General features: G+C 45.8%; 1 protein-coding gene across 2 annotated transcripts in view; it reads left to right on the top strand.

Moving 5' to 3' along the window:
• The window catches only part of GALNT6 (polypeptide N-acetylgalactosaminyltransferase 6), a 34,950-nt gene extending 12,853 nt beyond the window's left edge, over positions 1-22,097 (top strand). For both annotated transcript variants that reach the window (XM_032786829.2, XM_032786828.2), the window contains exons 4-11: positions 5,743-5,892; positions 7,238-7,472; positions 13,069-13,186; positions 13,903-14,103; positions 15,215-15,346; positions 17,998-18,099; positions 19,516-19,668; positions 20,364-22,097. In XM_032786829.2, the coding sequence (XP_032642720.1) occupies positions 5,743-5,892; positions 7,238-7,472; positions 13,069-13,186; positions 13,903-14,103; positions 15,215-15,346; positions 17,998-18,099; positions 19,516-19,668; positions 20,364-20,486 (1,214 nt within the window). In that variant the 3' untranslated portion in view covers positions 20,487-22,097. The remainder of the gene's footprint in view (positions 1-5,742; positions 5,893-7,237; positions 7,473-13,068; positions 13,187-13,902; positions 14,104-15,214; positions 15,347-17,997; positions 18,100-19,515; positions 19,669-20,363) is intronic.
• Positions 22,098-23,287: the final 1,190 nt, after the last annotated feature.

The following is a 23,287-nucleotide window of genomic DNA, read 5'->3' as shown; positions in this document are numbered from 1 at the left end:
AAGGAAACGGGGAAAGTAATATCCGTTGCAATGACTCCAATAATAGTGAGCTAATTTCCACCCAGCAGTAACAAAATTGTTCCCAAGGTGCCAGCTTTTTCGAAGCTGGGCTGCAAAGAGTTGATTCCCAGACAAGACCCAGCCCACTAGGAGGGACTTGGCTGAAATGAGAGCGTTGAAGAGTTTCTAGTGGCTCAGCCAGGGAAAGCTTCCGATAAGGCTCCCCCAGAAGAGCTACTTCCCACAATGCACAATGGTCCTGTTCTGCATGTTACTACAACAGGCATGCACAGCAGGCCTGGTTAAGGCATGCATCCCTGAGGGCACAGGCCTCCCGCTCTTCAGTCTCAGCCCTTTAACTTTTTTCTGTAGCTCTTTTCAGGGCTTGGTTGCAACCTAACTTGACCCATCTGTAACAGACGCAGCAGCATCTGCCTGAGATTGCAGAGAGCCTGAAACAATAGCTCAGAGAGATGTGAACTGCCCCATTCACTTCAGCAGGTGCTAACTTGGGTGACACGTGAAATATCAACACTGTTAAGTGTTTTACTGCTTGCCAGAGCATGAAAGGAGAGGAAGTATTATATTAGGAAGAGCTTCATAATCTACTGTTGGTTTATTTTGAGCCTTTAGCAAGAAGTGCCAGGTTTTGAAGGGAGTTAGTTCCACTTTCCTCAAAGGAAGCTTAGTTCCCAAAGGTCTGTGGAATGCTGGGTTAATTATGGGTGGCATATTCCACTGATGCAGTCTGCTCAGCAATTGGCAAATGAGCTAGGCTGTTTAATGCTCCCCGGAGAAGGAAAGGAGACTTGCAAACTTCATTTTTCTTTTGGGGAGGTGAAATGAGTCACAGGTTCCTACCTATTATTGTGGAGGTGGGGGTTAGGGAGTGGAGATCATATGTTTTGGCCTGGCAATCCTGACCATGCCTTATTTTAGGTTAAATGCCGCTTTCCATTCCCACATGCAGGGGAGGTGCAATTCCAAAGAGTTGGTAACATTCAGACGATCCCCTTTGTATATGTGGTAGTAGGGTGACCAGATGTTCCAATTTTATAGGGACAGTCCTGATAATTGGGGCTTTTTCTTATATAGGCACCTATTACCCCCCATGCCCTGTCCTGATTTTTCACACTTGCTGTCTGGTCACCCTATGTGGCATATTCTTTGATTCTTGGTAGCACTGAATCCTGTTGGTGGGGGTTTTTTTGTTTTGTTTTTTTTTTAAAATCTGGTCTCTGCACATAACTGTCACCAAGTAACAAGCTGGGAACCCCTCCCATATCCTGTAAACAGAACACATTATGCTTTCCATCCTTGGGAATTACTCACTTGCAAGGCACACTGCCATTTAGCGATCTAAATGGGTTGCAACCAAGACAAACTAATCACATGGTTCAGCATCAGATCTGCCTGCAGCTTAGATCCCAGAGAAGATCAAGCTTTGACCAAATGGTGGGGGTGGGGATAAACAAGTATCTTCAGTTTGCTGCAGGTGAATGGGCAGTGGCACAAACCTCTATAGTGGAAGCTAGGGTTGCCACCTTTCTAATTGCTGGTAACTGGACCCCTGATGCCCTGCCCCTTGCTCCGCCTCTCAAGAGGCCCTGCCCCCATCCCTCACTCCTCTCTTCCCTCCTTGCTCACTGGATCATCTTTTCTTCACTTCCCTTCCCACCCCTGGCTGGACTCCCTTTTCTCCGGGGACAGGAGCTGCTGCAGATAGGAGGCAGCCCCAGCTGAATAGGGCTGGCATGGGTTACTTGCGGTAACTGGACTCTTGGTGTCCAGTCAGTACATCTGACCAGAAACTGCCAAGTCCCCTTTTCGACGGGACTTTCCGGTTAAAAACCAGGCACCTAGCAACCCTAAATGGCAGCTGGACACAAGCCAAAAACGGGGCCATCGGGATAAAACCCAGACAGATGACCACCCTAATTCCCTTTTGAACACCATATAGGGCTGAGGGGTCCTTATTTTGGGATGTGTGTTTATATGAACAGCATGTGGACGCTGAGTGGAGGTGAAATTTATATTATGATTTGCTTTACTCAGTTTGTGGGATGGCTTTATTGTCTTTTTGTTTGTATTATGGTAGAACCTAGAAGGTCCAAGAAGCTCCACTATGATAAATGCTCTGTAGACAGACCCTGTGCATCTACACTGCAGTCAAAGGAGGGATGTGATTGTAGCATGTGTAAATGTACCCAAGGTAGCTTTAATTGATCTGCCTCCATACTGATAATAGTAAAATCAGAGCTGTACAAGCCTGCCTGGGACCCTGAGTGCATGCTTGCATAGGCACTGACTTCCCCTCTTTCACATGGGTCCTCGATCCCCACTCTGCCCCCGGCCCCACTCCACCCCTTCCATGAGGCCTCACCTCTTCCCCTGAGCATGCCACGTTCCCACTCCCCCCACCTCCCCGAGCGTGCTAACGCTGCCAAACAGCTCTTTGGCTGCAAGCACTGGGAAGTAGGCAGAAGACCAGGGACATGGCGGCTCCAGGCGGGGGGTGAGGGGAGCTTGGCTAATTTTTCCCTGTGGGTGCTCCAGCCCCGGAGCAACTATGGTGTCGGCGCCTATGCGTGCTTGCACTTCAGCCATTCACTGTTGTTGGTACCAAGATAGCTAGATTAAAGCTAGCGCAAGTATGGATACACATGCTGCAGTTGCACCTCTGATAGCCATCATAAGAGAGAAACCCTTCCCCGAAGAGCTTATCATTTTAAATGCATAAAAGAAGGGTGGAGAAACCAAGGCAGGAAGTGACTCGCCCGTGGACACGCCAGCAGGTCAGTGGCAGGGGCCAAAATAGAACCTAGGTTTGCTGAATGACTCTCTCCAGTGTCCTAGCTGAACGTTACCACCCACATGTCCACCAGCAAGCAGGCTGGTTAAGAAGTTTGGTGAGAGGACATGTATGTGCCGTGTGGTGTGATTCCCACTCAGTGCTCAGAAGAGGTTTAAATTTTGCAACAGGGGATGCTCTTTTTGTTGTTGCACTCTTTAGGGAAGTGTTACTGTGCATCATGCAGGAGGTCAGACTAGATGATCATAATGGTCCCTTCTGATCTTAAAGTCTATGAGTCACTCCCTGCAGCAGTAATGGAGCCCTCACTCTGACAATGCAAACAAAATCAAGTCAGTTGGCTGAAGCATGCCCCCTGCTAATCCAGAGATGTTTCAAGCCTCCAATGACCTCTCTATGCTCTTAATTTAATGGGGGGAAAAACTGGATCTCCCTAAAGACAGACCTGGCATTTGACACTTTAGCACTTGGTTATAAAGCTTCCAACTCATCTTTATCAGATTAAGCGGATCCCATTTCCTGCCCACTACCCAGCCTTTTTAAAAGAGCGCTGTAGACTGTGTGAAATATGATGTCTCTTGTGCCGTTTTTATGTGCTCTCCAGTTGCTTTGCTAGCTCAGTGGCCTCTGTTGTGCTGGTGTCTTTATGCTGGGGAAAAGGATGCTGATAGGATGGTGGTGGTTTTTATTTTCTTTCAGCACCAAGCAGCACTACATTTCCCCCCCTTCCCAACTGCATCACCCACTTTACAGCCTAATTTTGTTGCAGGTGGCTTTTACCAGCTGGAGCTTCCTGCATTTTAGCAGCAACTGTTATTCACTACAGGAGCACCAAGCGGCTTCCCATGGAAAGAGGGGGCCCTGGTGCGAGGTGCTGTACAAAATGTGAAAAAGGCCTTGCCCTACAGAGCTTGTCTGAATAGACTAGTAAAAGTATTGGAGGAAAAACAAAAAGGCACAGAGCGCGGAAGTGACACAAAAGCCGGGGAAGGAATCCTGACTGGCAGGCCAACATACTTTACAAAACATGCTCTAATGTGGATTGTGCTTTCTGTTCTGCCGCCGTTTCCTGTTGTGGCCCAGGTGCTGGAGCCGTGAACTCAGTTGTAACCAGTAACTCGAGTGCCTTTTCCAGCTGCTTTACTCTGACATTTACAGAAGTGCAAACTGCTTCACCACTTCCTGTCTGGAGCCTTGCAGCAGCAGCAGACTCTGTTGTTGTCGTTTACATGAGCCTGAATGTCCTTGGGTAGCCATGTGTCAGGTTCAGAAGTTAGAGGTGCTGGAAGAGTGTAATTCCCTGCTTTGTTCCATAATATGACCGGATCTGAGATTCCATTTTCACTCTGCAGATGCCTAGATTCTCACTAATCATTTCCTTTCTGTAATCATTGGGGAAAATGGTCCAGCAGTTAGGTCATTAGCCTGAGATTCTAGGATGCCTGGGTTCAGTTCCCTCCTCTGTCACAGGCTGCCTTGTGTGACCTTGGGCAAGTTCCTTATCCCCATTGTACAGATAGGGAACTGAGGCTAACAGCACTGCCTTGCCTCACACGGGTATTGGGAAAATAAATATATCACAGATTGCAATGCTGTTTGAGATCTCCTGATGAAAAACACTACATAAAAGACAGGTACTGTTATACTGGGATAATTAAATATGTTAAAGGTTATGAGGTACCCAGATTCTACAGACATAGAGGCCATGTAAATACCTAAGGTAGATATTAGCCCCTGAAATGTTAACTGGGGAATATTTCCTGGCTGCATGTTGAAGAGGCTTGGGTGACCTGATATTTTTTTTTTTTCTTTCTCTCTCTTTCTGTTGGGGATGGGAGTAGCTTTGTGCACTTGCATTTCTTAAACCTGCCTCTCTCAGAGTAAACCAAGATATTTCTTTCTCCTTCATCCCTTTCCTTGTCTTTGCTGAGCTCATCCTCTGTTGCCTTTGTGTCAGGAAAGAATTAGGTTTTCCCTCCTTTTTGTGGACTCAGCTCGGAGCCTGGTCTCTGAGCAAGTCGCACTCCCCCCATCCTCTCCCCCTACACACACTCTCCCAGTGACAATTCATCTGCTTGGTCATGATGACGTTTTAACTGCAGTTCAAGAGAATTTTCAGTTGTACTGTCGAGTCCCAGAGTAATCTCTTTGATGGGAGAAAGCTGGAGAGATTGTAGCTGCAGGAAGAGCTCCATAGTTCAGATTGCAGAATGCCTTTCATCACAAGGCCCACTCTCACTTTAACAAATAAAAAAAATCCTTTTTGGAGGGAATAGTGTCTTTGTTTTTCCATGTTTAAGCTCAGGCTAGACATGAATCTTAGTGGGGAGGTGGAAGAAAATCAAGGTAATTGTCTTGAGTCAGTGGGCTCTGCAGAAAAGATTCAATTATTTTTTGTCCTGAGGGGGCGGGAAAGAGAAAAGGTCTCAGCTGGGTAGGGGGGGACAAAACAACTTTTAAAAAGTTGGAATTTGTCATGGATTTAGTCCTCTCTGAGAGGATCAGACCTAGGATCAGCCTGGTCAATTAACAGGTATTTTGGGGGTTTTCAGACTTCAGGTTGTATTGATGCAGGTACTGTATGCATCATGCCCACAGTGTGTTCTGTATATTTAGAACTATGATACTACCACGTTTTCATGATCAGCAAAGCTAGTAAGTTTGCTCTGGGCAAGAGGCGCAGGGGGATGAGGTAAGGAGATACCTTAGGGTGGGCAGTCCCTCTCTGGAGAGGCAGTGTTGCTCAGTGGATAGGGGACAGGACTGGGACTCAGAAGACCTGATTTCTATTCCTGCCTCCGCCACTATGTCTTCATCTGTAAAATGGGAGTATCACTTGCTGCCTTTGCAAAGTGCTTTGAGGTCGGTCAGACCTTCTGAATTATGATCCCGTCTCACTTCCTGTGCATGTGATAAACTCTCCCTTTCAGACTATTTAAAAGATCAACTGGATCTCTACGTGAAGCAGCTGCAGATAGTTAGAGTTGTGCGGCAGCAGGAGAGGAAAGGGTTAATAACCGCAAGACTACTCGGTGCCGGGGTGGCGAGCGGAGAGGTGCTTACTTTCCTGGATGCTCACTGTAAGTATAGCTGGGGCTTTCTGCCCTGAGTCAGCTTCGGGACCCCAGGTGTGGCTTTTAGCTGCTTTTGAAAATGTTACTTAGAAAGAACTTACATTTCCTCCAGCTTTTTGGGTTCTTTTCGGTCAGGCCCCAGCCCTAGGCCAAATGGCGCACCAGGCAAGGTGTGTCTTTGGCACTCCGTCCGCCCTCCCCCGTTTGTTAAACTTTTGAATACCTCATTTTTGTATTGTACTTGTAGCTCATTTCCGTTCTGCAGTCTTAGAAAGTCATCAAACGTTATGTGTTAAGCATGTTGCATAGACAGGGGTTCAGCAGATACCTCTGGCGTCTCATTAAATATGTCCATTATTCGTCGCTACTGACACTTTCCACGTTTTAAAAGAGGTATGCTTTCACCATGACACAATAAAACACGGTTTACAATATCACAGCTGGGCTCTTGTTTCACTTCCCTTCGTTCTTGTATCTCACTGACTGGCGACGTCCGGCCCCTTACATAGCCGCATGGGTGTGGTTGACAACATTTAGGAGGTTCAAGGAAAATGTCGTTCTCGGAAAGTCTGAAAGGTTCTACGAAGGCACATACGGAATCCCTGAAACATCTTACTTCAAACATTCTATTTTCCCCTTTGTCATTAACAAGGAAACCAGAACCCCAAACCCAGCACCCCATGGTCGCCTGGGTCACCTACCCCTAAATCCAGCCCTGTTTTCAGTCATGCCGATTGGATAGTTACTTACCTCCAGTTTTGATCGGTCTTCCCCCCCACCCCCTTTACAACAAGACGTGCGTTTGGAAGCAGCCTGGATTACCGGGGCAGAGGGGGGCGTGATTGTTTTTTTTGCCTTTTTTCCTGGTTTCCTGTACATAATCAATAGTGTCACAGGGTCTCGCTCATGCTGAGCAGTGCTTTATTCTGCAGAACATCTGGTCAGTTGCAGTGCAAGCTGAAACCAAAAGCTGTTCCGACGTGAACCCTTTTTTCAGTTGTTTGAATGGGATTTCTTGCAGCGTAAAGTGCTGTTCTGTGCACATAACGCGAGCAATATATGGACCACCATGAAATGACAGTGTTTTCCTGAAAATACAGTGTGTTCTGGCTGTTATTCTCAAGCCATCTAAGGCGGCAGCAGAACTTGTTTCCCTCCACCCAGGGTGAGGCCGGTCTCACAAGAATATTTATCATTCATCGTTTGTATTCCATTAGTGTCATGATGCCCCACCAGAAACGGGGGGCTGTTGTGTCGAGGGCTAGGTTAGCACCATAGGCTATTTCTATTGCAGTCTAACCAGTAGTGATGAAATCCCACCTTCATGGTCCTCTTCCTCGCTGTTTCTTAGGCGAGTGTTTCCACGGCTGGCTGGAGCCTCTCTTATCCCGGATCGCAGAGGAACCCACTGCTGTAGTGAGTCCAGACATCACCACCATCGACCTGAATACCTTTGAGTTTTCCAAGCCAATCCAATATGGAAAGCAACACAGTCGGGGAAATTTTGACTGGAGTTTGACCTTTGGGTGGGAGGCCATTCCTCCTAAGGAGAAGCAGAGAAGAAAAGATGAGACCACCCCTATCAAGTAAGTGCAAAATGAATATGCCTGTGGTATATTGCAGACTTCTGAGACCACTGCTTATCATGTTGGCCAGTATTGTCTCTCTGGTTCCATATATTTCCCCTGTCAGTAGCCATCTGTTGTCTCTTGTCTTAGAGTGTAAACTCCTCTGGGCAGGGACTTTTGTGCTGTTTTTGTACAGTACCTGACACAATGGGGCCCTGACTGGAGCTTCTGGGTGTTATGGTAACACACTATTTTTCTTTGTGGGGATGTGATACAGTACCACAATAGGCTGTAATGGAAAGGAGTGTTTAGTTTTCCTTGTCAGGCTAAGGATGTAGTTAACAAATACTAGAATAATTCTATGTGAGAAGCAGTTCTTGGGGGGGGGGGGGGGTGTTTCTTCAAGGTTTTCTGCTTAGACCTGGTCTAAAAACAGATATATCCATCCAGTCAGGGATGTGATTTGTTTTGTTTTTGTTTTATCATTTAGTTATCCTTAGGCTTGGAAGGATTAGATTTTTGTCGGCAAATATCAGTAAATGTCAATTTCACCATTATATACACAAACCAAGGAAAAATATTTCCCTCAATTAATTACTGAGATTTACAGAAGGGTGAAGTAAAAAAAAAGGAAATGCTGCTTGAGAACTTACTAAAGTTTGGTTTAAGGATAGTCAGTGTGTATTTTTGACATGTGATGGTGACAATTTTGTTTTTTTACTGTTATAAAGCTTTAGTTTTCTGAATCTCAGCATCTACTGTCATTAAATAATTGTGTGACACACACCCCCACCTGTGGTCCAACCTACCATAATTTTGCAGAACTATGAAACTTTAAATTGATAAAAATCAGGGGGGAAATGCTTAGCAATAAATATTTATATTATCCATAGAAAAATAACTAGGTTTGGCAGAATAGAGGTACAACCCGTGATAGCAACAGTAATGTTGACATAAAGGTGCTTTATACCAGTATAGCTTATTCCCATATAGTAATAAGCTATACTGGTATATAAGCACCTTTATATAGTGTAACAGAATCCACACTAGAAGGGTTATACCGCTTGGTCCAGTGATGATGGCAGTAGCCTAGTTGATCCGTGACCTAGTTTCAACTCCCTGCTCCTCCACAGGTTCCCTGCATAACTTGGGCAAGTCACTAGCCTCTCTGTGTCTCCGTTCCCCATCTGTGCAACAGGGATAATGGCATTGCCCTACTTCACAAGAGTGCTGTGAGAATCAGTACATTAAAGTTTGTGAAGCATGTTGAGACCCACTGGTGAAAAGAGCGATAAGAGCTAGGTGGTATTATACTGGGATAGTGAAAGCGGTGCAACTTTCTAGCGCAGACAAGCCCTCGGATCTGTCTGAGGTTTATTCAATGTGGCCTGTTTTGTTAGAGGGAAAATCTGACCTGCAAATATCATCCTGGGTATTGGAGTGGACCAAACCGTTCTTGACAAATGATGTGTGGTGGTGGCTTTTTGCAGGGGGTGGTTTTTCTCTCTCGTTTTTTGTCAGCCTTTTTCAGAATTTGGAAAATCTTTGTTTTTAAAAAATGACCCATTTAAAATATTGGTGGGGTTATTTTCATTTCTTGACTTCTGCTTTCTTTTTTCCAGTCAATTTTTTTAATCGAGTGGCCACTCTTTCCACCTCCTTCCCCACCCCCAAAAAGGAGTCAGAGAGGATAAAACAACCAATTAAAATATGGGAGGGTTGAACTCTCTGCAAAATGAAAGAAATTTTAATTATTTAAGAAGCTTTTTTTACCAAATTGTTTGGGGTTTTTGGTCCCCCCCCAGCTCTAGATGGCATCTTTCATTTTTCTTGGGGAGAAAAGAGGCAAAGACAAACACCATCTACCATGCAACATGTATCTTTGTGGGGAGGGGTAGCCCCTTGATCCCACCCTTCCTAGTTCGTCCTACAGCCAAGCTCTCATACAGAGCTGCTGAATTTGGGCATGTCACATTTTGAATGTGTCAGATGTTGAGTGCCACTCAAGGTACCTCAGGCCTGACTTTGAAAGATGCCAGCAGAGCTAGCCAGGAATTTTTCAGTGAAACACTTTTCTGTCTGAGAAATCCGATCTGTCAAAAACTAAAACTTCGAATGGAAACAGCAGTTTTGATTAAACATTCGTCACAAAGGTGTGTTATATGCGAGATGGATTTTTTGTTTTGAGGGGTTGGTGTGGGCTCCCAGAACAACCAGTAGCCTGACTCAGAGCAGTGTCTTAAACCTGGATCTCCCACATCCCAGGTGAGTGACCTAACCACAGAGCTGTTGGCTCATATTTTTTTATGGAAATTTTCAGTTTCATCATTCCAATGCAAAACTAAAGCACGTTTCAGAACCTCCGATTTTCACAAAACAGAATTCTTGTTTTCCAGCTCAGATCTAGTGCTGAGATGTTTTGGATGGGCATGGCCCTGCAGGTCCTTGAATTATCCGAAAATCGGACCCAAAAACCAACATCCAAAGCCAGTGGCAGCTCCTGGCAGCTTGGCCTTTTGTTCAGATACCGCGTACAGCCTCTTAACTGAGTGTCAGGATGTTCCATTAGGGTGCTTGGCTGTTAGGAGTTGAATAGCTTCCTCTTCCCAGTGTGATGCAGCTACATCAGACACTGGTATGCGTTCTGTTCGGGTTAGCTGAAAGGAGTGGGGTGGCTGGTGGGGAGGATATCTCTGGTTGGGTTTGAATGAGAGAGGGCCATTATGAACTTAATTCTGCAAATGAAAGTGTAACCCACACACTGTTCTGTCCCATCTAGTGGCACCGAGGCCACTTAGCGAGAGAGTTAAAATGAGTCTGCTCTACAGCCAGTTGTCTTTTAGCTCATGCATTAAGTGCCAGAGGTCCCCGGGTTGATCCTGCCTGCCTATGACCAGGGTCTGTCGGTGTTACAAAAGAAGATCTTAATCACCTCAGGCTTCAGACAGACCTTGCTTTCTGGCAAAGTCTCTCATTAAGGGCCTAATTACTGTGTGTCTTCATCTTTCCACTTATCTCAAAAACTCTGTCATCTGAACGCACTCAGTACCTGGGTTGGGAAGGGGGGCGGGGGGGGGCGATCCGCCGATTCAGTCTTATGAAAAGGCCCTTTTCCATTTGAACAGAAGGAGCATTGAAGATTAGTAGGAATTGCTGGCCCTCACAAAACAGGAGCACCTGCTTATTGCAATACTGAGACTTAACGAAACTTATGGTGGGGGCGGGGGGGGGTTCTTTGCCAGTGAGATGGTATTGGTTAATTTCCAATTAATTCTAGTAGGCTGGAGGCAGCATGGTCTAGGAGGCTTGGGTTCAAATCCTTGCTCCGCCACTGACTTCCTATGCGATTTTGGACAAACCACTTAGGCCTTGTCTACACGAGAGATTTGCCTGTAAAAGCCCTAGTAGAGAGGTAGCTTATACCAGCAGAAGAGGTATTTTGCCAGTACAGTTCCTGTCATTTGGGGAGGAGATTTAACTATACCGCAAAAGCTCTCCTTTGGTCAGTATAAGCTGTGTCTAGACTAGGAGGGTTTTCAGTATAACTATTACCAGCAAATCTTTTCTAATATAAACTCAGGTCCGTTCTACACGTTAAACTTTTGCTGGCATAGCTGTTTGAGTCCGAGACGTGAGGAGGTGTGATTTGTGACTGACATACTGGTAAAAGCACAGCATTGTTGAGAGAACTTATTTTGTTCAGAAGGGCTGGAATCGGCTGTACTGCCCAAAGCACAGTTTTGCCAGTGTGAAGTCCATCCACAGTGCTAGCGTAGGATATCGGCAAACCTCGTCTCACGTAGACCTGTCCTCTGCCTCCGTTCCCCATTTGTGAAAGGGAGGAGAACAGCACTGAACTGCTGCACGGATAAATACAATAAAGATACGACAGTGACGAGCCAGATAAGTTCCTAAGATCGGGTTTTTTCTTTGTTTTTGGTAACTTACCTTTGACATTTGAAAATGCATTGCTCCTGCAGCTCCATAGAAAAGAGTCTTTTGTCTCCTTCAAACCCTGCCAGCCTGCCAGAAACAGAGTAACCTTGAATTCCCAAGTGAAGACATTCAATGCCTGCTCTTGGCCCTTTCCACAATAGCGAGACAAAGCCTGGCCTCTAGCCTGGAGTATGGCTCCGCTTTGTGGAAAGGTCAGACGGGAGAAGTTTCTGTCTCAATAAAGGTCCCTTTTTTTCCTGTGGACTGGTAACTTGGCTTCCAGCTGCCTCTAATCTCTGCAGGCTCCTCTCGGCGACAACACAGCAGTTCAGTACGTTTTATAAAAGCCAGTTTTGGTTTCTCCCCCCACCCCCCATTTAAAGTTCAGATGTAACAGATTATAAAGGGAGATGGAAGGAGAGAAGCTTAGCCCGGAGTACCTGGATTTCCTGTCTGCTATGACATTCAGTAATGATACTCTAGGCTTCTCCTCCTCCTGAATCAGATCAACCTCCTGGGTCCCGCATCCACGTGATGTCGCAGCTACCAGCTGCTTCCTTGACTTCTCTCTGTATTACGTACTTACATAGCCCTCATTGCCAGACAATCTGAGCTCCTCACAATCCCATGTATTTCCCCTCCCAACACACCTGTGTGGCAAGGTAGCACCAGTATCCTCACTTGCGGATGGGGAAACCAAGGCACAAAGATCAAGTGATTTGCCTAAGGTCAGATAGGGAGATGGTGGCGGTGGGAAGGAATTGAACCCAGGTCTTCAGAGTCTCCAGGTTAGTGTGCTATCCACTGGACCCTCCTTGTCTGGATGATAATCCCCTACCTGAAGTATTTGGCAAGAGATTCTGATGGTCGTTCTAAGGGTTTCTTTGTTATCCTAATGTTGTAGACTCATGACAGAGCAATATTTTTCCTGATCGTGGGAGGATACCGCAATACCTGGACTCAGAGCTGTGAATGTGAAGATTATTTAATGTCTCAGTGTAGCTCTCCCCATCTGCTAGCTGGGGACATTTGCATCATCATAACAAAGCCCAGAGGGACGTAGCCTCCCTCAGGGCCCCAGAATGGGGTGGGGACAGGAGATCATGGCCCCATCACTTTTTACCAGCTGTAAGGGCGAGTGACTGTGGGGTGGGGTCTTGTGGGGAGGGGTGGGGCCTTGGGAAGGGGCAGCACAGTGGCGGGGCCATGTTTCAAGTGCCAGTCCGGCACCCACCCACACACACACACACACACTTTTAGGGACCTTCATTCACCCCTGGCCTCCCTACAGATTTGAATGCCACCTGGCTCAGTCTCTAGCCAGATCCCCAAACAGTCTGGCTGTATGTTCAGTTTGTCCATCCTTGGTGACCTTACTGCGCTACCAAAGCTTTTGGGACTGGCTGGGTAGCAGCCTTCCGTGGTAAACATGTTCCAGAATTCCCTGGTCTTCTGTCCTTGTATGTCCAAACCAAGAAAGCTGCCAATACCAAACCAGTGCTGATGGAGGCAGTTGCTGGGTTAGGCTTTGAATATCCTCATTTCTGATCTTGTCCTGCCACTTCCTACGGATATTTGTCTTGCAGCAGGATGAATGGTGGGGTTTGCCAGGATTGTTAAACTAACATTTGTGATGCACCAAGTATGGTCTCTTGACTCTGCTTCTGTCTCTCCTCAGGTCTCCCACTTTTGCTGGTGGCCTCTTTGCGATCTCCAAGTCCTATTTTGAACACATTGGTTCCTATGATGACCAGATGGAGATCTGGGGTGGGGAGAATGTGGAAATGTCCTTTAGGGTAAGAGCCAAGTGAAGCACAGTGGTGAGGGGGGAGGGACCGTAAACTTCTAGCAGAATTAAAACTAGGGGGCCCACACACTTTGTTGCTTCTGTAGGCCCGTCATGTTGCAAGAGTTCCCACACACACACACAGTCCCTGTGTGTTTTCCGTTTTTCCCTCTTCTGATTTTCTGAAATTCTTTCCCTGCCCCTCCCCCGCAATCAATAGGCTTGTGCCCACTAATGCCTAGAACATTCCCTGAAATTCTGGCATTGATCAGATGTAGCATTCAAAAGTTACCACGTTATGGAGAAATGCCATTGAGTATAAGGCCTCGTAACCTTGGCCAACAAAATCCCTTAACTGTGAGCTTTGGGCCTGAATTCCGGAAGTGCTGATGTCTCGCTGCTCCAGATAGAAGGGGCCGAGAACCTTTGCAAACCGGAGCCTTTGTTTTCAGTGCATGTGGCTAGAAAGGCAGAGCTCTGTTTGTACAACCCCTAGCGTGATGGGGTCTGTGACTGGAGCTTCAAGGTCCTACTGCAATACAAATAACGAAGCTCAAAGCACATTATGCCAGATCTCAACTCAATCCAGTTCTGTACTTCAAACTATGGAGAAAAACACTTTGGACATAGGAAAAATTATTTTTCCCCTTTCATTTATGTGTCCGGGTTTGTTTGACTAAAGCTCCCTTTGAAATCCACTGGATGGGCTGCTTCTCCCTTGTGTAGGTTTGGCAGTGTGGTGGCCAGCTGGAGATCATCCCCTGCTCGGTGGTTGGGCATGTGTTCCGCTCCAAAAGTCCACACACCTTCCCAAAAGGAACTCAGGTCATCTCCAGGAACCAAGTGCGCCTGGCGGAGGTCTGGATGGATGACTATAAGGAAATCTTCTACAGAAGAAACCAGCAGGCCTCGAAGATGGCCAGAGAGGTACCGAACCCAGTTCCATAAAGCATCTCACAAGTAATCAAAGCATCTTTGATGTGTTTCTGTATGCAGGGAAACTAGTGGGTTGATTCCTCTTGACAGTGCTGGGCTTTTAGTGTCACACTTAAGGCACCGGTCCTATGAAGAGAACCACATGGATGGACCCATCTGCCTGTGCAGAATGCCATAGAAGTCAACTAGACTCTGTACCGGGTCAGTGGCCAACCCATGTGGGATCTGGATCAGTAGCGGAGCTAGGTTTTAGAGCTGAGGGCAATGGGTTATTGGTAATACCACCTTCAACTATAGCTATTGTCTTGAAAAGGTGCCACAGGTACCTCTAAAGGCCACCGGGGCAGGCAGACACACCCCCACCTCCCTATTAGCTCTGCCACTGATCAGAACCCAAAGTGAGGATCGCTCCCAAATGCCTTGTGCTGTCTGAGATGAGCATTTCAATTAGAACCACTCAGAGAATTTTTCAACAGATGGTTTTTCGTCAAAAAATGTTGATTCATTGAAATTTGTTTGCAAAACTGGATAGGTTTGGACAAACCTCCTGACTCCCCCAAAAAAAATCACCATAGAAAAGCTTCAGAACTATCAGTGTTTCATTTTGACATTTTCTGAACAAAAAAAAAAATCAGGTTTTCTGGGTCAAAACATCATTAGGTTACATTTTGAATTAGATTTAAAAAACAAAGCTTTAAAAGAAAACCATTTGATTCACCCAACCTGAACTTTCTGGGGGTTTTTTAGTCAAAATATTTGAGATTTCTACTTTTTGTCATGATTTGGGTGTTGGGGGTGGAGTTGGGGATTTCAAACTCTCAAAGATTTACTGGAGGGGAAAACAGGTTTCCTGTCTCTCTCTCTCTCTACTTCCAGTGACCAGCATCCTGGGAAACATGCTCCTCGGTGCTGTTTTGCATCCTACCTGTGATAAGAAGGGAAAGTGTGTTGTAACTTAATCCCGTAAGGTTCTGCGGTGAATTACAAATGGAAACCACCTCTCTGATGCCTTAAGGCAAACCTATTAAAGGGAACACCAGGTTTTGGATTCTGTTGCTGCCCTATTGAGGTTAGTTTTAATTTTCTTGCATGATTTTGATAGAAAACGTACGGCGACATTACAGAACGGCTCAAACTGAAGGAGCAACTGCACTGTAAAAACTTCACCTGGTATCTACAAACTATCTATCCAGAGATCTTCATCCCAGACTTGACTCCAACCTTCTACGGAGCAGTAAGTGCGGGAGTGTGTCTGTTGTCCTGTTTCCTTCCGGCAACCCCCCCTTGATTCCCTCCTTCTCTAGAAACAAATGGAGATGGTAGCAGTGGTTCAAGAGGCTCCAGCGAAGATCAGGGCGCCATTGCACTGAGCAGACTCCTGATGTGACGGTCCCTGCCCCATTACAGTCTAAATGTCCAAGACAAAACAGATGACGGACACAAAAAGGGGAAATGACTTTGCCCCAGACTGGATGTTTTCCTGAAAGATCTGCTATAGAAATTATTTTGGGGGAGTTCTATGGTCTGTGTTATACAGAAGGTCAAACCAGATCACGCTGGTCCCTTCTGGGTTTGGAATCTACAAATGAAGGCAGCCTAGCAGGAGCCAGGAATACCTATCGTATGCTTACTGGCACTGCTGCAGCGAAACACAGCTATTTATACTCACGGCTGGTTCGATGAGAGCGTAGGTTTGAGCATGTGTACATGGGCAGGGGACTCGCACCCCTAACTCGTAATATAGATATAGTCTTAAATGGTGCCCTGGCACTTGGAATCCTCCGTTATTCGTGAGCAACTCTGTCAGACTTGGAAAACTCCTGTTCAGTCATCTGATCTCTCTCTTCTCCTCCCCCCATCCCATTCCCCTTTGTCTCAGGGCTCGTCTATACTAGCTGGGTGTGAGAGAGAGAACCCAATTTCCCTTTATTTACTCTCACAACTGTGCCTCTCTCCTCCTCCAAGTGGAAAAGGCATTTGATGGGTTTTTTAAGTGAGCTTTTTATTCCTACTGATACAATCTTGCATCAGGACTAAAAGCTTCATTTTCATGTTAAACACAATGAAAATTCACTCCTTTCAAAAGACTTCTCCCTCTATATTCCTCCCCAGCTAGCTACATGATTGGCAACTTCTGCTCAAGAATGGAACGGTGGAGGTTAAGTGGTAGGGGTGGGGGTGTGTCAACGCCTAGAAAGGCTGGTCTTTGATTTAGCAGGTTTTGCTCTTTCACCCAGGCCTGCAAGAAAAGGCAGTGCAGTAAGGATGACTCACTGCCTCAGGGCTGGGCACACCTCATGTCGGTACTTCTGGCCAAGTAATAGGCTTCTACGTGGCCAATCCAGTTCTTGGCTGAAGGGATACTGGTAAGCCAATTGAGGCTTTGAGCAACAGACAAAGGAGTTTGACTCCCACCTTCCGAGTGAGTCCAGAAAAACAGCATCTCTTAGGTATTTATCTGGCTTGTGTTACCATAATATGAGTGCCTCACAATCTTACATACAGAATTCCCACAAAACCCTCTGAGACACAGCAGTGCTATTAGCTCCAAACTGAAAAATCAGTTATGTGCAGAGCTCTGTTTATCTCTTATGGCCACTAAGGATTGTTGTGCTTGGCTTCTCTGGCCATTCAAGGTCAGTTGCCTCAGGGAAAATACACACTTTGGGTTTGTCCTGGAAAATCAGCTCACGCAGCTGAGCTCTTTCCAATTCACAGCAACGGAGTTAAATGCCAACTGGAGAAAGGTTGTTGCTTTGCATGGTAAAAACTTGCAGCTCCAGTTCTCTGATCCAGCTATCTACTGATATGTAAGCAGAAGAAGAGTGACTGGACGTAAACAGATTGTGCGTAGGATCCTAATGCTGGTTGAACCCCCCTACCCTTGCTTGCATTCTGGAATACAGGTGCAGCCAGAAGTCAGCCTGGCCGATGATTTATTAATCTGAAGGGCTTCTCCCTGAAGTTAATATATCGAAGGCAGTTTAAAGCTATCTGGCCTTACAGATTACTTGACTCCTGCTCTGGGTTGTTTTCAGTTTGTGGAGTTCTCAACCTTATGTTCCCCAGAATGCTTTGTCTTCCCATCTCCCAAAAATAATCATCCTTGGAAAGGTCCCAGCCTCTTAGGATTTAGAGCTCCAAGGCAGATTGTGAAGCAATTTTTTGGATGTCCAATACTCATTAATTTTAATGTGAATTGGTTGCTGCAATCATAGACTTTAAGGCCAGAAGGGACCATCTTGCTCATCTAGTCTGACCTCCTACACATCACAGCCACAGACCCATCTCCACCTCATCCCCTAACCTCTGGCTGAGTTACTGAAGTTCTCAAATCATGATTGAAAGACTTTTAATTACAGAGAATCCACCATGTGCTCTTGTTCAAACCAACAAGTTACCTATGCCCCACGCTGCAAATGCAAGGTGGCAGAGACCTTGAGGGTTTTTTCCTATCTGACCTGGGGGGAAATTCCTTCCTGATCCCAAATAGTGAACCAACCCTGTGAATGTTGGAGAAACCCACCAGCTGGACACTTGGAGTAAGAATTCACTGTAGTAACTCAGACCTTTCTCTGTCTAGTGTTCCATCTCCAGTGGCTTTGAAAATTTCAGCCTAAATATACTGAGTATTAAACAAGCCCCTGCTGAAAGAAGAGAGATAGGGAGGATCCCAGGCACCAAAACAAAACCACAGCAAAGCCCTGATTTTCAAAACAGAACAGTCCAGGGATCCTGACAGGATGTAATATGATTTGCTGGGCCGTGTTTTGAGCTGAATGCCTGGCCAGGCACACAGAGTTGGGTCAGGTCTGTGACTGAGCACCCAGAATGCAGCAGTCACCTGAGTTGCTTGCTTGCTTGCGCTTTGTTCTTTCCTTTCAGATTAAAAATGAAGGGTCAAAGAATTGCCTGGATGTTGGCGAGAACAATCACGGAGGGAAGCCACTGATCATGTACCCATGCCATGGGATGGGTGGAAATCAGGTATGCAGTCTGTGCGAGTATATCCCACCAGCTTTCACCCCATCCCACGTCCACAGAAATAGGAAAGCCCAGAGCTGGGAAAAGAAAGAAAACCCAGCCTTTCCCCATTCGCAGTTAAGATGTGAATCATGCATGTAATCTGGGCAGTTCCCCCTCCTTTGTACCTCTTCTTATTTAAACAAGTTATTTTATTTTGGTAAAGACAATAACCTCCGTTCAAGTCCTGAGCCTGAATGGTCTCTGCCCCAAACAGCCGAAGTCCATAGCACTTCAGTGACACTCTATGCGCCTTTGCCTTTCATCAGAGGATTTCTAAATACTTTACAGTGTGAATTAAAGCCCCCTTTCAGAACCATCCCAATTTTCTGTTCGTTTGTTTCTGGGCTGAACCAAAGCACTGAAGAAGGAAAAAATTGATTTGGGTCTAACAAACCATTTCGTTCAAACTAAAACAAACATTGTTTGACTTTCAGCTGGTTTAAATATAAAATTCTATCCTAAAAGCATGTTAGAAAGTGTTGAAACAAACATTAAGATTTTTTTTCCTGATTCTTTGGTTTTTTTACCAAAAGAATTTGGTGAATTCAGCACAAATTCATGAAACGTTTTGGGCCCTCTGAATCTTCATTGTTTGTCAGTAAAACCATCATCCAAAAAATTCACCTTAGCTCTGCTCTCTTTTTCCCTCATGAAGTAGGTTGTTATCCCTACGGATGATAGAGGATGGAGAAGGAGTAAAACAGGGAAAATAATTCTGTCCCAGTTCATGCAGCCCATCAGTGGCTGATCTGAGCTCAGGAGACCTGACTTCTAGTCTTCTGCTCCAACCACTAAATCTATTACCCCACTCTGCCAGCTCCGTTGGGTGTCTGACTGTTTTGTTTTCGAATATGCCCCACTATAGTGCACTCTCTTGCCCCCTGGCATCTCAGCTCAGTGTGGCCCTCTAGTGGTGGCTAGATTGCCCAGGAATCAATGAGTCTGCTATAGCCTTGTCTAACAGACAGATATTTTGAGTTGAGCAGTAGAGGCTCTTGCATTAAGATCCAGAGATCTCAGTTTCCCTACTGCTGAAGACAATCCCAGGGCCATCGGCATTACATCACAGTTGGAGATGGGATTCACTCCACTGGTGGTATGAGCAGGCTGCCTCTTGTCCATCCGGTATCCATGCTGTTCAGTGTGCAGCTCATTGAGGGATTAGGTGTCTCGTCAAGGGGAGTGGATCCTTCAGACTTTTGGGGACTGACCAGCATTGCGGTGCACTTGATTATCAACTGGCATAAGAGTGAATTCTAGCACCTTGAGTTAATGTTGGTGCTGTGGAGAAGGCAGGCTGTTTTCTTGTAGCATAGGGGACCGTTTGGAGAGAAGGATAGCAGCAGTCTAATCTCCCTGCCTGGTCTTCGTTCTCAGTATTTCGAATACACCTCCCAGAAGGACCTGCGGCACAACATCGGCAAGCAGCTCTGCCTCCGATCTGCCTTTGGGCCGGTGGAGCTGGGAGACTGTCAATTCACAGGAAAAAACTCGCATGTTCCAGGAAATGAAGAATGGGAACTGACCCACGTAAGTAAAGAACACAGGGGCTCAATGCACCCAGAAGCAGCAGTGTCTTTCCCTCTTCCTCACCTCTGATGAGAGTTTCTTGGATGCCTTGCAGAAGCCTGTCTTGTGCTTTGCTGTCAAACTGGGAGGGTTCCTTTGGGAAGCAGCGGGACCTACTTGGGAGAGGACTGGACTGGGGCTCAGGAGTGGAGCCATGCAAATAACCAACCTTATTTTGGCTCCCTGGTAGTTCCAAAAAATTGAAAAATTTTGGTTTGGGTCAGACGGTTTTGTTAAAATTCAGAGCTTTTTTAAAAAAACATTTAAAATTGAATCAGTTTTTTTAAGTGAAAAGTCATTTTGAATCAGAAAAGTAAACATTTTGTTCTGAAAACGGCAAAACAAAACTATTGAATTTTTTCCGACTAAAATAATTCAGCCAAAACTGACACACATTTGTGAAGTGTTTTAGTCGATCCAAATTTTTTTTCCACCAAAAAAAGTCTTGGCTGAAAAATCTGGCCCAGATCTACTCCAGAGACCTGGGTTTTATTCCTTGCTCTGCCAAAGGTTCGCTGGGTGACCTTGGGCAAGTCACGTCACCTCCCTATGCCTCAGTTTCCCCTTCTGTATGATGGGGCTAACAGTGGTCTTTGTAAAGCACTTTGAGATCAATGGATGATGTGAGCAAGGTATCTCTATTTATTTGTTTTTAGGATCGTCTGATTAAAAACATGGCCTCTAACATGTGTTTGTCGGCAAGAGATGAGCATCCATCTATGACTTCCTGTAACCCCTCAGATTCTTATCAGCAGTGGTTCTTTACCCAAGATGTATAGTGAAGACAAAACCAGTGTCAGCAAGAAATGTGCCAGCCCATCTCACTTTGAGACCTTGATTCCAAATTCCACTCAGGAAAACAGAAGCTAAGCCTCTCTCCTTTTATTTAAAAGAAGCTAACGTCTTAAATATGCTGCATTTCACAGTTGCCTTTAATTCTACTCTGTGCCTTTGGGATAAGACTGTGTAATACATGGAGATTTTTGTACCACTTTTTCTAAGAGACTAAGCAAACTTCTTGTTTGCAGCCTATGTGAGTGTCATATTGTAACATATCCAAAGATAAATAACATGGGACCAACTACATCCATAATTGCATGAATGATCAATCTCACTTCCTAAGCCCCGGAAAATTGGACCACAACCAGTCAGAATGCAAGGGATGAGACTGAATACAACACATGTCCCAAAGAAGCAGTGCCAGCTGGCCTCTGAATATGTCTCATGCCAAAGATAGTACCCGGTGTCCTCTAGTTATCACATAGGCTTGCATGCAAAGGCAGATCAGGATGCTGCAAGAAGAAATTGCAGTGTCACGGTCAGGAGAGCATGTTCATGCTCTCTAGCCCAGGCTCTTGTTTAATGAGATTTTTAACCCTGAAGAAGGAGATAGCTGTGTGCATCTAAAACATAACCAGGGTGCATTGTTGTGCAAAATCCCAGCCTGTTGCACCCAATGAAACCTGTATGTTGCCTGGGCAGCTCTTGCCAGCACAAGGAGATAGTAGGACTAATTGTGTTGCAGATAAAAAGGACTTTCTGTGCTGTTAAACCTCCAAAGGAGAGATGAATCGTCATTTACTTGGCCCATGCAGGAAAGTGGCCTGGTGATGGTGCTGCTGAGCCTAGACTAGCAGGGGAAAGCCTGATACTGTGGCAGTATGCTTGAGAGATGGGTACTCTGAACCTGCGAGATCATGGTGGTGGTTGGAATGAAAATTATGGAATTGCATGCAGAGTATGAGAGGAGGATTGTTTTTTTAATCACTGGATCAGTCCACATGCAACACAGATCCTGAGATCCAGCAAGCTCCTGGCTTTTGATTTCCTTGTGCAATGAAGTAATACTACCATCTTTAACTTAGAGCGTGTGCCAGCCGAGGGAAATATGTCGTGCCACTTTTATCCTGGGCTGTCTGCTTCACTTTCGTGCTTGGGTTAGGTACTTTATAAAAATCTGCATCCAAGTAATGCCTCTGATGACTCATCCCCACCCATAGACAGTTTAAATTAAGAAGTACACAAGCAGAGTAACTGGTTTTTACAGGATATGCTGCTGCAAATCCAGGACGCTTGCACTCTTCAGAATCTGGGGGGGCAGAGGGAATTCTTTACTGGAGGGATTAGTTTAAACTCTGATGCTGATCCCCCTGTCTCCTGTACTAAACTATGCAGCTCGTTTCTCTACCATTTTAGCATCTTGTGGAAAGATGGCCTAGTAGGAGAGTGAATGTAAGCCCTTTTTTGAGGCTTGAATACTGTAGTTTACATTAGTTTCTAAGCAATTCTATTTCATTTTAATTGAAAAATCTTCCTGGAAATGGGGAAGATGACCTACCTTTGGACATGTGACCTGAACCTAAAATAAAGAGATGTTCTATTTTACAAAAGAATCCAGTCTGGATTTGGTTCTTTTGGAGCAGATGTTCCCAGTTTGCTGCAACAGGCCCTCGAGCCACAAACACTTCACTCAGCTGTTTCTGAGTTGGCGCACCTTTCAGTTCAGTTATTAACCACACATGTTATGATTGTGCCACCACTGTACACAGTATTACAGTCCCTGCCCCAGAGAACTCAGTCTAAATAGAAGAGACAGACATATACAGGGAGGGGGAGGAAGGGGATAGAACATTCTAGCAATAGAATAATGCAATGGTGCTAAATATCATGTTAGTTCCACAATTTGTTTAATTTTATTGGGTGGGGTGGAGTTTACATTTAAGTGAGACTTTGTCGGCATGATTAGCTAGGCACGTGTTGCCAAAGTAGTGGCAGGAGTGGGGAAGCAAACTCCCTGGCCCTGCTGGTAATATCCAGCCAGGAAGACAGGGCTACATGCTGCCTTTTGGGGTTACCTGTTTCACAGAGCTGGAAGGGACCCCAAAGAGTCATTGAGTCCAGCCCCCTGCCTTCACTAGCAGGACCAAGTACTGATTTTGCCCCAGATCCCTAAGTGGCCCCCTCAAGGATTGAACTCGCAACCCTGGGTTTAGTCTGTTTCCCAAACGCAGTCCATCCCTGGATCCCAGGGGCAAGTCACGATGTAGCGCCATGGTGCAGATTGTTTCTAGGCATGGCAGGTTCTCAAAGCGTTCACTCTGGTGCGCACTGATGGTTTGCAAGACACTTGATTTGGACAGGCAGGGTCTGTTCCGGCGGCATCGATAGTGGAGAGGAGTCCCTTTGGAGCACCTTGAGTTTGAAGGAGCTTTCCCAGTTTGGAAGGAAAAACCCTACGCAGCACTAAAAGCTGATGCTAGAGCCATCACTCTGGTATGGCCCCTTTAGGTGGCGCTCTTACCCCATCCACCTCTTTAGCCCTCATTCAAACCAATCTGATCGCTTTCTTTGATAGGATAACGAGCCTTGTGGAGAAGGGAGAAGCGGTGGATGTGGTAGACCTAGACTTTAGTAAGGCATTTGATACGGTCTCGCATGATATCCTTATCGATAAACTAGGCAAATACAATTTAGATGGGGCTACTATAAGGTGGGTGCATAACTGGCTGGATAACCGTACTCAGAGAGTAGTTATTAATGGCTCCCAATCCTGCTGGAAAGGTATAACAAGTGGGGTTCC

The sequence above is a fragment of the Chelonoidis abingdonii genome, chromosome 26, assembly GCF_003597395.2.
Source record: "Chelonoidis abingdonii isolate Lonesome George chromosome 26, CheloAbing_2.0, whole genome shotgun sequence".
In the NCBI taxonomy this organism is placed as follows: Eukaryota; Metazoa; Chordata; order Testudines; family Testudinidae; genus Chelonoidis; species Chelonoidis abingdonii.
Note: the sequence above shows the minus strand (reverse complement) of the source record. Positions and strands in the feature narration are given on the sequence as shown.